The 15,876-nt window shown below is 55.2% G+C and overlaps 1 protein-coding gene across 10 annotated transcripts in view; it reads left to right on the top strand.

The window, feature by feature from the left end:
* Positions 1-15,876, top strand: part of TLE3 (TLE family member 3, transcriptional corepressor) — a 50,024-nt gene that overhangs the window by 14,622 nt on the left and 19,526 nt on the right. For 5 of the 10 annotated variants that reach the window (XM_075896820.2, XM_075896817.2, XM_075896819.2 and 2 more), the window contains exons 5-6: positions 4,179-4,241; positions 5,090-5,164. In XM_075896820.2, the coding sequence (XP_075752935.1) occupies positions 4,179-4,241; positions 5,090-5,164 (138 nt within the window). Of the gene's footprint in view, positions 1-4,178; positions 4,242-5,089; positions 5,195-15,876 lie in introns of all 10 variants that reach the window. The other 5 variants (XM_075896814.2, XM_075896818.2, XM_075896821.2 and 2 more) reach the window with 1 other exon arrangement.

Raw genomic sequence — 15,876 nt, 5'->3', positions numbered from 1 at the left:
ATGCTGTGAGTACTGTCGGTGTCTGGATGCTCAGTCCTAAAAAGGATTCTGGGGGAACTGGAAAAGGTTCAGAGAAGGGCAAAAAACGAGCCGGGGGTGGGGCAGCTTTCACAGGCGGAGAGACTTAAGAGATTAGGGCTGGTGGGTTTAGAAAAGCATCAGCTAAAAGGGGATATGGTGGAGGGCTATAAAAATCATGAATGCGGGGGGGGCGGGCAGAAAGTGAATGGAGAAGCTTTATTTACCTTTTCCCACAGTACAAGGGTCAGGGCTCAGCAGAAGCAATTAATAGGCAACTGGTGTAATACAAACAAGAGGCAGTGATCTGGCACGCAATGCACAACCTGTGGAACTCATTGCCATGGGATGACGCAATGACCAAAGTATAACTGGGTGAAAAAGAGCTCGAGAGATTCCTGGAGGACAGCTGGCTGTTAGCCAAGATGGTCAGGGATGTCCCCCAAAGCTCGGGGTGACCCTAACCTCTTGACAGCCACGAACTGGGAGGGGAAAACTCGTGGATGGATCTTTCCAAATTTCCCGTGTTCCGTACACGCTCTGGTACTGGCTGCTCTTAGAGACCGGATGCTGGGGCTTGGTGGGCCTGATCCTCGAACAGCTTTTATGTTCTTAATTATAAGTGCTTAGATTCTAAGCCAGGGCCTTAGAAAAGCTTTTGCTAGATGGAAGGTCCGTGGGCTGAGTCTGTAGGTGGAGGGCGGATGGTGAGTTTTCTGGAAGACGGGCGGGGGGGAGTGGGAGGGCAGGGCGATTCTAGAACATGCGTCGATTCCTGGCTGCCTTTGTTGCTTCCTCAGGGCGGAGGTATGTTTTCGGGCCCATCTTGTTGCCGAAGGAGCAGCTTGTTGAGCGGAGGGGGAGGGGAGAGATGCATACTGGCCTAATTAGTCATTCCTGTTTGATAGCAAGCGGCTCTGAACTATCAAAAGGAATTTTCCAATCTTTGATCGTGGTCCAGCGCGTGCGTCCCTCTAGCCTCCGCTGTCGAAGCCCTATTTCTTGAGTTCCTACCGATGGGCCGACCATGTTTGGGTTGGATCAACAGCTGCTTTAACAGCTGTCTCCATGGGCAAGGCTGCTGCTGTTACCCCTCGGAGCCCGGGGCTTCCCCCGTCTCCCCTGCAATCCGGATGGGCATTTGTTTGGAGAACTCCCGTGCCCCCTCGGGGTTGCAGTGCTAGAGTGTCTTTCCCGTAGGGAGGCAATCGTATTATCGGTGACTGACCGGTGTCGTTTTCTGTTACTGCAAGTTTCCTAGGCCCGCGGGGTGGGCAGCCGGATCGGGGAGCCATCGCTGTCCTGGGAATGGGATCCCATCCCCTCAACGCAAAGGAAGGTGCCTGCAGCACGGCCCTTCTGCTGAGCAAGGTGTACACGTTGGGGAGGTGGACCAGGACGGGAGACAGCATCTCTGCTGCAGGGTTTTGCTGTGGCCCTTCTCCGTCATCCCGCTGTTTGAGTCGGCCACGTGCCTGGGGGCGGGTCCAGTGCTGTAGGCACTGAACGTACCTATTTGGGTGAGCCGCCCCCTTGGTACGGGAGCACTGCATTGGCCCATCCCGGATCCCTGCAGCTGGAATTGTGCAGTTTCCCAAAAGGAGGAAGCCACGTTGTCTTTCCCTTGGGTGCCTAGCTCCTTGAGGTGTCACGATTGGAAATGGGGTGTAGACCTTCTGCAAATTGTTCCCTGGAGCTTTTCCGCCTGGACGGAACCTGTCGTGGCGCCACCCGCTTTCACTGCCGCTGTGTTGATATCGGGGCGCCCGCAGCTCTTCGGTGTGGGCTCCTATGGCCGCACGGTCTGGTGGTAGTTAAGCAGTCTGGTTTCCCCTTGAACTCGAGCCCAGAGGCTGTGCTGGGTGTCGGCGCAGACTTTTGGAAAGCTAAGGCAACGCCTGATTGATTTTCTGTTCTGCAACTTCTGATGTTCAATGCCAAGCGAAGAGCAGCCCTACGGGGTCAGGCCAAAGGTCCGTCCAGCCCAGTGTCCTGTCTGCCCACAGTGGCCAATGCCAGATGACCAATGCTGGCCACGGTCAGCAGACAGGCTACTGGGCTAGACGGACCTTTGGTCTGACCTAGTGCGGCCGTTCTTATGTTCAGATGCCCCAGAGGGAGGGAACAGAACAGGGACTCCTCACGTGATCCCCCCCCTGTTGCCCATTCCCAGCCTCTGGCAAACCAAGGCTCAGACACCATCCTTACCCATCCTGGCTAACAGCCATTGAGGGGCCTAACCTCCATGAACTTACCCAGCTCTCTCTTGGACCCTGTTAAAGCTCGTATTCTCCTTTCTGGAGAGCTTGAAGTCTGTCGTCTGGGTCTTAAACCGTGGCTGAGGCCTACTTCTTTGCTATTTTAAGATCAACTGCGTAGGGCCCCTTTCCACTGACAAATGGGGAGGCACGTTACATTCGCTCTCATTTGAAGGTCGCTTTTCGATGCCAGAGCAGAGCAAAGGGACCTCAGTGCGGAGTCAGACCTAGAACGTTTTAAGGTGAAAATATGAATTGCTGACTCAAACCTAGATTCCCTATTTCGCATGAGTAAGTTATTTTAGGTGGAGAGAGATTTTTGCAAAAACCACAACTTGACGGTGGAGAACATTCTTCTTAACCCTCGGAGTTCTGTGGTCAGCTGACAGGTGCAAACGGCTTTGGGTTCAAGTTCTTGAATGGGATAGAAGGGCTGCAGAATGAACTAGAATGATCTCAACTTTCCTCTACCTTTTTTTTTTTAAGTCCGAGTAAGACGTAGGGCGTTCAGCCCACTGTCCAAGAGTCATCCCTGGCCAACCATCAGTGCAGGAAGGAAAAGCCTATAATTTTTGGAAACCAGTAGCGCGGCTCCGTCATGATCCGAATGCACTGTCAAGCTGAGAGCGCAGAATTCATTTTACATTTGAAAGAAACGAACTGTCCTAAGCAAACTTCTTCCAAAAGTGCAGAACCGTTGACAGAAATCTGCATTCTGTCAAGCCGAAGAGCTCAACCCGCTTCCGGTTTGGAATTGGTGTATAAGCTCTCTGAATGCAAAAGCACCCTCTCACATAAAGTAATAAGCTAAAGTGAACAGATGAGTGGAGAATGCCAATTGATGAGTCGAGAAATGCCGTAGTGATTAGCTGCTTTGGTAGGCGCTTAGATAAATGGACAAGGTTTTCAACTTGGTGCTGCAATGAGGCTTAATTGCAAAAGTGCGAATAAAACCAAGTTTGTCTTTGATACTTTACAATCTCACTTCTTTAACTGGTGGTCACGGGGTCTCGTACGTCTCTGGATTTTTCCGTCTTGTTACTCTTCTGCCAGAGTAACCCCATGTCTGAGCAGCAGCAACAGGGAGATGGATATAAAAATGACGCAGAGATCCTTTTTCACGTGCTCACTTGATGATTTGGATCACATCTGTGTTTTAACCAGATAGGTGCTGTGGGTTTGGGGTTTTTTTTGTTGTTTTTTTTTGAGACCACCATAAAAAAAACAGACATGAAACTGGTTCAGTTTATCCCAATATTGTTTGGCATCATTTAGTTCCTGTCTAGAAAAGGAATTCAAAGCTTGCCAAAGACCTGGCCTGAAGGATTTAGAGAAGGTGTATTTGTGTGCTCTAGACGCCTTTTAAAAATTTGCTTCTTATTATGATGTATGATCTATGGAAGGCGGGAAGAAAGGGTACGTCTAAACTACAGGCTTTTGTTGACCGAGGCTTTGTCGACAGATACTGTCAAAGCTTCTGTCGACAAAGAGCCTCTAGACTACATCCAGTTCTGTCAACAAAGCAAGCCGCATTGTCGACTCAAAGTGTAGACGCAAAGGACTGTAGATGCAATAACCCCTTTTGTCGACAGAACTTTGACAAAAGGCGTTCTTCCTCATAGAATGAGGTTTACCGCAGTTGACAAAACTGCCGAGTTTTCGGCAGTAGTGTAGATCCAGATATAGTATTGTCGACAAAAGGCCACTTTTGTCGACAAAACCCTGTAGTCTAGACACACCCAAAGAGGGGAAAATGGTAGATGTTGGAGATGAAAATTGCTTTTTAAAAAATAATTCTGAAGTCTTATTCATTGTCTTAAAATGCATTCCTATTTCTGGCATGTCCACATAAGGAGATTTTTGACTACACTAAATGCTTTTGTCTTTTTTTTCTTTTTTTAGACGGAGATTGCTAAACGATTGAACACAATTCTAGCTCAAATCATGCCTTTTCTGTCACAAGAGGTAAGGGAACATCTGTGAACTGTTGTTGTTGTTGTGATTGTCGTCCATTTGAATAGTGCTGATATTGGTGAGAACAATTTGGAAAGTCCTCTTGGAGCAAGGGGAGGTTAGGCTAGCTGGGACATGCTTTGTGCTGCAAGTCCTTAGACTCTGGTTCAGATTTTGACTCCTGGCACGAGTGGAAAAAGGGCCCGGACTGGTTGAGTCACATTGTAGCTATTTCCCCAACGACAGGTTGAACCTCTCTAGTCTGGCCTCGACGGGTGCTGAATCAGAGAATTTGCTGGACCAGAGGAGGTTGATATTGTCTAGCAGTATCCCCAACACTTGCACAGCTTGCTGGGTTCCTAGAAGACACTAAAGGGGTAAATTAGAGCCAAATAACAGCACAGAACGCCGAGCACCAGGACTGGGGGCTGTAACAAACTTTATGGAAATTTGGCCCTACCCACGATAAATAGGCACCAGCTAACGCAAATCATGCCGGGCCACGGATGTTGCCGGACCAGAGAGGTTCAGCCCATACTGCAATGTGGGAAGACTGTCAGCCTGTGCTCAGTAGAGGTCATGGAGCCGGTGCATGGTCAGGAGATACTGGCATAGTGCCCAGCTCTGTGTGCTGTTCGGTACCAGCGCAGCTCCCCGATGGGCCCGCGGGTCGTTTGGAGTCAGCTCCCTCTGAAATCAGTCCTTAGCACGTGGTTTTCGGGGGAAACCTGCCAGGTCAAGTGTTGGCAGGCTGCTGAGGCCTTTCGCCTCTTGAAGTGGCTTTCCAGGCTTCCTTGGCTCTTCCTTTACAGCCTGTCAGGAACCGTCCCGATTTCTAATGCGCCTTTTTGTTCCCTTAGCACCAACAGCAGGTGGCGCAGGCTGTTGAGCGTGCCAAGCAAGTGACAATGACAGAGCTGAATGCTATCATCGGGGTACGTGGACTTCCCAATCTGCCTCTTACCGTGTGTATACCCCTTTTATTCCTATCATTTACCGCGGCCAGAGACAACCCTGCACTTGGTTGGCTTGGAAGAATGGCGGCTTGCAAATCTACTGATGGGCTGGAAGGCTTTGGCAGCACCTTACTAATTGTCAGTCTCCATTGGAGCAAGGCTGTCTTGGCCTCAGAAAACCGATTTGGGGCAGGGGCCATGTCTCCGTAGCCCAGGGCAGCGGTTTTGGGGCAATCCTGTGTCCCCTCTCGCCTCTAAGCATTGTGACTGGTCCTAGAGGTGGGTTTGAATGGCGTGAGGTTTCTTAGAACGTCACTTGTTACTCTCCTGTCAGAGCCTCATCAGCCACCAAAAAGGGACTGAATTCTCCTTTTAGCAGCCGGTGATAAGGTCGCTGCTACAGACCAAGGCATGGAGATCAGTCAAAATGCAATTTTAAAAAACCCAACCCCTACATAGTCCGTTTTCCGCAAATAAATATTGCGGCGCAATATGGAAAACTTGCCCAGCCTTTCTGAAATTGGGCACGGTTCTTGATTTGTTTGTTCGTTTTTAATTGGCCTGGATGTGCTGGTCTTTCTTCTAGCCCCCTGAGATCAGGTATGTCTCTGGTGTATTGTTTACGAGAAATGTGCTGTAAATACGAGCAACTTGATGTTCCAAGCATTAAGTTGCTCGTGGAAATGTGCCTGGGGTTTATCGCTAAGATACCGAAAGTTGAACACGGCCGGAGTTTTAATTGTTTCTAGCGGTGATAGAGCTATTTCGGCTAATTGTTCTGCTTGGTCGGGCCTCAAAATAGGCCTCACAACTGCTGTGCTGCAGGCTTTATTTACTCAACCCCCTGGCGGAATGTGCCATAGTGGACTACAAACATGCCGCTCCTACCTGTACAGAAGTCCTTGTGTCTGGTGGAGCTAACCACGGGGTCCGCTGCGAGCCTGACTTGCCAAGAATCAACCCAAACACTTGTGTTGTAAAGGAATTATTCCCGGTGCCCTCTTGAGCTGCACATGTAACTTCCACTGGACTGCTTCTGCCACTTGGATTCAGCCAAGGCTCCGTTCTTCCCATCGTCCTTAACGGCTCCTCTTGGTTTGTAAGAACGTCATCCTTGTGAGCGGCTGTTCACATGGAGCTCTCGCTAACGGGGGCGCTTCCCACGAAAACGGCGGCTCTACAGCTCAGAGACTGGTCGGCCGGTTTGAAGTGGGATTTGGCCCAAACGGCCTCTAACGTAGATCAAAGCTTTGGCTTCGACTCTTGACGCCGCCCCTTCACACTTAACTCCCTTGCGGGGGCCTGGTTCCGATTGCATGCGGAGGACACATGGAATCACTTGGACAGACTCACGGATGGGTCTTGTTGGTTTGGGGGGGGGGGCAGCTGAAGTGTTTCTAATGATTTGCAATGCCTGTTTGTGCCTTGGCTGCCGACGGCACAGAGCCGTGGAGGGCAGCTTGCCAGCTTTTCCGTATGGCCGCTCCTCTGACAGGGCGGGTTTAAGATGCCTTTCCCGGCTCTGCTGTCTCTCTGCCGTCCCGCTCTTGGCACGTCCGGCGCCATCCCGCTGGAGGTGTGCGCTCCTGCTCCTCTCCCTGGCCGGTGTGCAGGGGGACTCGATAGTGCGAGTGTGGAAAGGGAGACGTTCGCTTTGATTAGCTTCCTTTTAAGTAGCAGTTAGGAGGCGACGCGGCAGGTCAAGACAGCTCGAGGCAGATATTGGAATTCAATTAAGGTAATTGAGTGGGGCCGGTGATCCCCCTCCCCCATCCCTGTTCTGAGGTAATTGCTGCCTCGGATCAGCGTGAATGCAACTGTCGCCCCCTCGTTAGGCAGGCGGCCATTTAATCGTTTTGCCTGACACCTTCTCCCCAGGCAGGACCGAGGGGCAGCGGCCCGGGGGGGGGGGGGGGGGGGGTGCTTCACTCACGCTGGCCAAGGAGAAAAGCGAATCCAGTCGTGTGGGGGGGGGGGGGTAAACTTGTCAGGGAGGGAAGCCCCCAGTGGCTGCTGTCAGACGGCTGGCGAGAGAGCCCTGCGAGCGTTGAGCAGGGAGAGGAGGTGGCCGGGGTCGGCTGTGAGAAAGCCGTGCGTGACCGGCCCTCGATGGCTTAGCTTGGTAGTGACCTCTGGCTAACCAGGCGTGGCAGCGGGGGAGGGCATCACCCTAGTCTCTGAGGAGCGGGCGGGGGGGGGGGGGAGGGTGTCTTTTTCATGCCGTGTTCACAAGCCCTGGGGCAGTGCTGCTCTGTGGGGGGGGGGGGGGGGCTGCTTGGTTTCGGGGTGGTGCCGTGAGGTGCGGAGGATGCAGATGGCTCTGTAGGGCAGGCTGAGCGTGGAAGGCGGGTTGGAAAGGGCGTCCTGGCCTTCCTAACGGGGAGCGCTGTTCGCTCTCCAGCAAGAGCCTGGGGTCCTCCCGACTGGCCGGTCGTTAGCCCGGGTGGTTGACGGGGTCTGAATTGGAAAGCTGGTGGCCTCCCCCGCTGCCTGTGGGACTGGCTGGGAGCCGTCCGGCCAGGCTGCCAGTGCTTGGTTCGTGGGCCGTTTACACCTGGGCCGAGCGCGGGTGGAACACTGCTTGGTTCAGGTTCTTCAGTCACTCCCGGGGGGGGGGGGGGGTCGCTTCACGCCGCGCACGGGAGCAGAGCACTGGGCCCGAGCAGGGAAGCCGGCTGTCCTTGAGCCCTTCTGCCTGCCGCTTTAACCCCCGCGGGGTTGGGGGCTGGTACGCAGGCCGTTCTGGAGCTGCTCGGCGGCCGAAAGGAGCCAGCCGGTATCACTGGCTACCTCTGAGCGCCTGCGGAAACACAAAGCTGAGCGTTGGCGACCCTCCATGGGGTGCAGGACGCCAGCTTGGCCTGTGGGGGGCGCTCGTGCGTGGCGCAGGGTTGCTTGGGCAGGTTTTTGGGGGAAAGCGTGGTGCATAAAAGCCCATCCGGAGAGAATGACATGGACTGTGCCCAGGCCTGCCAGTCTGGGGTGTGAGGGACAACGTGGGCAACTGTCCCCGGGCCTGGCAAGACAGAAGCGTCCAGAGATCTCAGCCTCCACTGGCCAGTGCTCTGGGGCCTTTAAATCGCTGCTGGAGCGCCCCCTGGGGGAGCTGTGGTGCTCTTTGAGGACTGCCTAGGCCCCACCCCTTCTGCATGAGGCCCCGCCCCTTCCAGAGGCACAGAGCAGGCCCCTCCCCCTCCAATCTCGTCCAGGGTCCCGACGAGGCTGTCGGACCCACTGGCTGTGCCAACAGATTCAGGAGAAGGAAAGGAAGAGGGGATATCACATTTGATGCCTACTGAACTTGACAAAGATACTTCAAAGAAATTATTGATGTGGAAACAAGCTTGCTCGAGTATGCAAGTAGGACTTGAGTTAGACCCATCAGATGTGTCTCGCTCTGCTACGTGAAGGGATCCGCATTTTAGTTCAGGCGCTGTAAACAAAATTGACAAGTATGAAAATGCACCAGATCCTTAAACCTCCCCCCTTCCCTTTCAGGTCAAGAACTGTTAATTTTCTGTATCTAGGCCATTCTCATACATAGACTCATAGACTTTAAGGTCAGAAGGGACCATTATGATCATCTAGTCTGACCCCCTGCACAGTGCAGGCCACAGAATTTCACCCACCCCTCCCAGAATAATCCTCTCACCTATATCTCAGATATTGAAGCCTTCAAATACTTTGAAGACCCCAAGATGCAGAGAATACAGTTCCCCCTGCTCCAGGCTTGTGTGAGACGGAGCCCTAGACTTGCTTGGAACTCTGGAAATGATTTAGACTACTGTACTAAATTTAACACAAGTGGTGAACTTAAGTGGTGAACCATTAAATCGGTTAACAAAGGCATGAAGCAGGATGTACATAATCCAATTAAAAACATCTACATACAAGATACTCCTCGCCAGACTCCCTTGTAAATCACAGCCTCCTGCTATCTTAGCCATATTTGTTTGGCGTGTGCATAAAGACCCCAGAAGGAAAACAGCTTTGAGTCTGGGCAGCTCCTTTTTGCTTGGGATTAGGGCGAAAGTTCCAAGCGCCTACAGCCAGGCTAACCTCCAAGAGCAGGTTTGGAATTTTTCAGCCTAGGTGCTGATGGTAACCAGGGCAAAATCAACAGCCTTTCCCTAGAGATCTCCCAGTTTGGGATCCCGGCTGTGTCCGCGTTGCACCCCTGCGCATCGTTAAAGCCACAGTCACACTAGGTGGCCGTTACCCTCCCCTTGACCTTCGTTTCACAGCTTAGGTAGAACCACTGAAAGTGGACTGTACCGTGGCTTTCTCACTAGGCTCATCCCAGTCACGTGGGCCGGGAGTGACGCTCTTAAAACTTTGGCCGTGTCTACACGGCCACTTTACTGCACAGCAGCGTTCACGCACCAGGGGCTGAGAGAAACACTCCGCTGTGTGTGAGTTTCAGCACTTGAAAGCGCTCCTCAGCAGGGTCAGTTTAAAAAAAAAAAAAAAAGAGTTGCTTGCTTTTTTTTTTTTTTTTTTTTTTTTTTTTTTTTAATGTGGCAGTGCTTGAAGGTTGCCAGTGTAGACACTGCTTAGTTTCGAGAGCATTCTCTTTCCAAAGCTAGGAAGATGTGGGAACAATTAATTCCTACTAAAATGGGGGAAAAAACTTCACATCTTACTCTCCTCATTAATTAGCAGTTAATTAAGAAAAGAAAACCCCTCCCTATTCTAACAGACCCAAAACCCGCATTCAGATGGAGAACTCGGAAATGTGTTTTCCTATTTTGTCAGTAGTGGGTTGTGTGGTGCTTAACCTCTCTAGGAAAGGGAGTTGAGTCTTTTAAATAACACAAGAAGATTTCCTCTAGCTATGAAGGGGTTTGGATAATCCCATCCCTAAATCAGAGGGGCCAATCATCCCACCTCGAGTCGCTTCCAAAGAATGATTTAATAGGCGAGTGCTTCACGCTAAACCCACAGCCCTTGCTACTCACAACACACAGGCGTCATTGGTCTGGGGTTGTGGGGAATGGACGCCACACGAAGGTTTGGGGTTACAGACCGTCATTGATTTCTGTAGCCAATGATGGCTCATCGAATCTGAGGGCGGGCAGAGACCTCAGGAGTCAGAGTCCCGCCCCCTGCCCAAAGCAGGACCAACCCGACTCAACCATCCCAGCCACGGCTGTGTCAAGCCGGGACTTGAACACCTCTAGGGATGGATGGTCTAGGAGCAGAGATGTAATAGTGGAGTCCATTAATTGATAAGAAAAAGCGTATAGGTTAATGCTCTAGATTACATGCATCCTCCTCCCACCCCCCGCCAGTACGTTTTAGCAGCCTGGCTCAGTCCTTGCTTGCCACAGGTTGGGACCTGGCTGCAGCTCTGCATTTCAAGTGTATTCGGAGCCAGGCGGACAGGCAGCCCGGCTCCGTTTCAGCTCGAGCCGGGGCCCGGGAGCTCAGACTCCCCCCAGATAGGAGCTGGTTTTTAAACGGGCTCCCCTCGCGGGCCAGCTCCTGCCTGGCACCCCACACTGCTGCCTCTGATAGGGAGGGCAGCAGTGCAGAGCAGCAGGGGGTTCCTGGGGGGTGGGGCTGGAGCGCACTGGCTGCCGGCCCCACCCCCGGGGACTATAGACCAGTCGAGTAACCGCTAAGAATCGATGCGGCTACTCGACTCTTCAAATACCTGGTATTTAAGATCCCTGGACAGGAAGAGAGTCGGCCGCAAGGAGAGGATTGATTCAAGAGGGTGGCGCTAAGAGTAATAGGATGATCCTAAGATCTGCTAGTCCGCAGGATAATCTGCCGCAGGACGTGGGGGGGAGCTCTGCTGTGAATGCCCAGCAGGGAGCCAGGCTGGAGGCTGCAAGCTGGGCTCGGTGGCCCAACGCGCCCCTCCCACAGGTGGCTCTTGGCGAGGTGGCCGGCCTGGCGCGCGTTGTGACGAGTCCGCCTGGGCCAGAGTCGCGGGCTGCCTGCGTCTAGCTCTGAGGCCGAGTGGAGCCTTTCTCGTTTGCGCAGCATCGTCCTGGTACGTCCCACCCGGACCGGGGTCCCCTCGCAGAGGGGTCTGCGGAGCTCGCCATGCTTTTGGGCCACGGCCGAGGGGCTTGAGGACTCTACAGTGCAGCTGCATCTCTTCACCTCTTGCAGCCTGGGTCCCAGCCGGTACCTTGTGAAGCAGCTGCCCTGGGAGCCGATGGAGAGCGTTGCCATCGGTTTCAGTGGTTGGCAGGCTCAAGCGGCCTGTACCCCACCCCCGTTTCCCTCCCCTGCCCGTCCCCTCACAAGCCGTGAGGGCAAAGCTGTTTTTGGGGGCCGGGGTTGGCTGCTTGCGTGGCCGTGAAGTGAAATGACTGCAACAGGCTGCGCTCCAAGCACCCGTTTCGAACGGCCGCTGTAAATCGTGCCAGCTTTCAGCTCGCAGGCCTGGTCAGGAAGCTGCATCCGGGCCGGGGGGTTCCCCCCTCTCATGGAAACGTGCCCTGCCGAGAGGGCTAGAAACCAAAAGCGTTGTGTGGAGAAACCCGGCAGGTGCACCTGGGCAGGGCCCAGTCCCACGTCCCTGCCGCCCGCTCGGCTCCTCCATTTCCACGGAGCCCTGGGCCTCAGGCCTCTTTGAAAGCCCCGTCTGGCTGGGGGCCCGCACCCCCACTCTGTGTGCGTTCGGCCCGGCAGCCCTGGTGAGCAAAGTGGCACGTGCTGGCAGGTCACCAGTTTCAGAAACTCCTTAAAATAGAACTTGACAGGAAATGACCAAGGTGAAAGGGGCCGGAACGGCGCTTCCTCAGGCAGGCTGGGGGAGGAGTGCGGGGGTGAGTCACCGTGGGCCTTTCCGAAGGGCCGTGTGCGAAGCGCCCTCGCCTCCGGGTGGGCTGCGGGGGAGCTGACCCTGGCCAACGCCCAGTGGCATTGGGGCCTCCAACCGTCGGAGAGCTTCTGAGGGAAGATGCAAGCAGGACCGGCTTTGAGGAGCGTTTCTGGACCTCTTCAGCAGAACCTCTGACCTAGTGTGGCTGGAAGAGATGGGGAAGCCAGCCTCGCTGGCGGGGAAAAGGTCATGCCTCACCAGGCTGGGCTGAGGGGGAGCAGGGTGAACCCCGCACTCGGCTGTGACATAGCTACAGCCTAGCGTTCTCTCTGCTCACTCTGCCCTTCAGTGACTGCTGGAGCCAGGACAGAAGATTTACAGCAGCTCAGACTAACTCGGGGCCCTGACTCCCTTCCCTCCTGGAAGCCGCTCTCCCTCTGCATGCAATCGCTGTTGACGCAACGGGCAGGAACGTCCTCTTCCAAGGGGAGTAAATAACACGGGTGCTGGAAATGGCCCCAATCGATACGGGCGAGGAAAGCCGAAGTTCAGACGCAGCGCGTGGAAAACGTAGGGCCAAGCTGAGCTCCCTGCACCACGAGGAGTCCCAGCTGTCGTTGGTGGAAGCCGAATAGCTTCCATTGTCTCAAGTTCTGTAGCCCCTGGACCGGCAAGTTTCTCTCGTTGTTTAGCAGCCTGCAGAAATCGGCCCTGCAGCTTCCTTTCCAGCACTGGCCTATGGCTCCCTGGCCCTGTGGTGTGCCGTCGAGGGGCGGTGTTGCTCTCTGGCCCCCACTGCTATCCCTGGGAGGAAACGGTGCATAGTGGCTCCATTAGGCTTTTCCTTCCACCCACCCAGGATCTGCCCTGGAGAGGCCCCAGTTCTGTGGCTGTTCCCTGTCCTGGAACGGGGACCACGCCTGTCTGCCTCTCCTCAGGTGTACGCTGAATGGTTGGGCCCTTCCTTCGCTGGGCACCTTGGGTCCAGGCCCAGCGAGCCCGACGGTGGCGCCTGCACCAAAATCCTCGTGTGCTCGGAGCCATTCTCGGGAGCTGGGGCGGGCGCAGGCCCCGGCAGGCAGCCTGACCGAGAAGCCCTCGGAGTGGGTGGGGAAGGTCGCGGCAGGGAGATGTGGTTTTTCTGTCTCAGCAGGGCGGGGCAAAGGGAGGTATTCGGCTGAGGAAGTGGTGGCTGCAGGGGGATTCAGATAAACATCAAAAGGCTCGAATGCTTGCACAGGTTGAACCTCTCTGGTCCGGCAACACCCGCGGTCCGGCACGGTGTCAGTTAGCCGGATGCCCGCGTATCACCGTGTTTCCTGCCGTCCTTTACAGTTCATTACAGCCCCCAGGCCTGGCTCTCATTTAGCTCTAATTTACCCCCAACGGCTTCTCCGAGCCCAGTAAGTGTTGGTGATGCTGCTCGATAATATTGACTTCCCGTGGTCGGGGCCGGGGGGCGCTGGACTAGAGAGGCGGAACCTGGTTTGACTTGCCACTCGGTGCCTCCTGCTGGTCACTTCCTGGAATTAGCTCTTCTGCCCGGGTGGCGTCTCGCCTGCCGCCGCCTGCCCTTTCAGCGTCTCCACGGTCGGGTCTCGCATCCCTCCCAGGCTGTGGAATGTTTCCCGGGGCATTCCCCGCTGCCAGTGCCCACACCTGGGTTCCTCCCCTCTCCGAGAACCCTGCTACCCCTAAGCCTGCCACTTCCCTCGGTGCCCCTCTGCCGTTCATCTACCCCCTTCCCTCGGGCTGAGGGATTCAGGCTTGTTTAGTCTGTAGAAGAGAAGGGGGGGGGATCAGATTTGAGAGCAGCCTTCACCTCCTTGCAGGGGGTCCCAGAGAGGCTGTTCTCAGTGCTGATGACAGACCGAGGAGCAATGGGCTCAAGTTGTGGGGGGGAGGTCTAGGTTGGATCTTAGGAAAAACTATTTCACTAGGTGGGTGGGGAAGCGCTGGGCTGGGTTCCCTGGGGAGGGGCTGGAATCTCCATCCCTAGAGGTGTTCAAGTCCCGGCTTGACCAAGCCCTGGCTGGGATGGTTGAGTCGGGGCTGGTCCTGCCTGGGGCAGGGGGCTGGACTCCATGGCTCCTGAGGTCTCTGTCAGCTCCAGGAGTGTGTGACTGGCGCTGTGGCTAGAGAAGCCGGCCAGGATCCCTTGGGAGGGACTTTCTGCGGGAGGGCGGGGGGCTCCCTGAAAGAGCAGCCCGCTTCCTGCTGGGCTCTGCTGAGCCCTGGCCAGGCCTGCCCCTGCTTGGTCCTTCCTCCACCGTAGCCCCTCTAGCAGTGAGCAGGGGTGAGAGGTGGGCTCCGGCGGCCTTTGCTCCTCTGCTAAGGGCTGGAGAGGCCGGCTCCCCGCTGGGGCAGGCGGGTAGGGCTGGGGAGGCTGGCTGCGCTGTCTGACCCACCTGCCTTGCGAGCTGCCCTGGCTCAGGCTGCCGGTGGCAGGGCTAGAAGGGGGCCTCCGACCTCCAGGCCTCGGTGGTGTTGCAATGGCAGCTGGGGCCGAGCAGCAGGGCAGGGGGGTGCGTTGGTCTCCAAACCACAGGCCCCTGGCACTGCTGTTGGCTCTTGGGAGCAATGCCCTCTCCAAACAGGGCAGCTTCCTGGCGTCCCCCGGGCCTGCCGTAACCCTAGCGAAGGCAAACCGCTCGAGGGCTGCTGCCTGGCTCCCGGCCCCCATCCGCCCACCCGGCTGCTTGTCCCTTCTCTCCTGTTCTTATCGGGTGGTAAGCGATGCCGTGTCAGCAAAACTGCCTGGCGAGCTGCAGCCGTGCAGCCTGCTGGGAGTTCCACCCCAGGGGTGTGACGCTTCCAGGAAGAAGTAACATGTTCTCCTCAGCGTTGCTAAACAGTTAGCAAAAACCGGTTCCATAAACCGCCCCGAGCCAGCTCCCCCGCGGGCGGCCGTCTGGAGCCGGCCTGTTCTGTGTTTGCATGCGAAGCCCACGCCGGTGGTTCGGTTGCACGTCGACGTCTGGGCGAATGGGCTCGCTCAGCCCTTAGCATGCCCCAGTCGTGGGGCGTGGCCTCTTCCTTTGCCGTGCAACGATTACGACTTGAGAAATGCGGCGTTTATATGGAGCTGTAGGCCCGCCCGAGCCAGTGTTGTTTGGTCAGCTACGAGGGATTAATAACACCATGGACACATCCTGATGGGCTAATAATTAAATGCCAGCCCCTTTGGCAGCAGCTACCCCAGTCTGTGTGTTGCTGTGCAGGCCACGGTACTCTGGGACGGGGCAAAAGGATATGAAAGCCTGCTTTTCTTTGTTCCCGTCGAGCACCTTTAAAATTGGCACATTTTTTGGGCCTTTTTTTTTTTTGCCTTAAAATTGACACAATTTTTACTGTCAAAAGCCTTAACGTTTGGCAAAAGGAAACCTCAGTGTTGGTTGTGCTGAGGGTCACCCCCTTGCTCCCCCCCGCCCCCTCCCCCCGTGCCACTTCCGTCATGGAAGTGCCAAGTTCTCTCGCGGTAGCGAGGATTGCCAGGAGTGAAATGGGGACCCTCAAACACTGGCGCTATTTATCCCTGGCTTGGTGTAAGCTCCGCCCCCTTTCCGCCCCTCCCTCCCGACTCTTCCTAACGTGAATTCTTCTTGCAGGCAGAAAACCCAGAGTTTGAAAGTGGTTTAATATTCCCCCACCCCCATGCACATCCACCGTAACGGTGTGAGGGTCTGTCTACACTACCCCACTAGTTCGAACTAGCGGAGGTAATGTAGTCATCCGCAGTTGCAAATGAAGCCCGGGATTTGAATTTCCCGGGCTTCATTTGCATGAAGCCGGCCGGCACCATTTTTAAATGCCGGCTAGTTCGAACCCCGTGCCGCGCGGCTACACGCGGCACCGAGTAGCTAGTTAGGATTAGGCTTCCTAATCCGAACTAGCTGTAAACCTCGTTCCA

Source organism: Pelodiscus sinensis, chromosome 14 (assembly GCF_052426305.1).
Source record: "Pelodiscus sinensis isolate ZL-2025 chromosome 14, ASM5242630v1, whole genome shotgun sequence".
NCBI classification, from domain to species: Eukaryota; Metazoa; Chordata; order Testudines; family Trionychidae; genus Pelodiscus; species Pelodiscus sinensis.
This window is presented reverse-complemented; position numbering and strand designations above follow the sequence as displayed.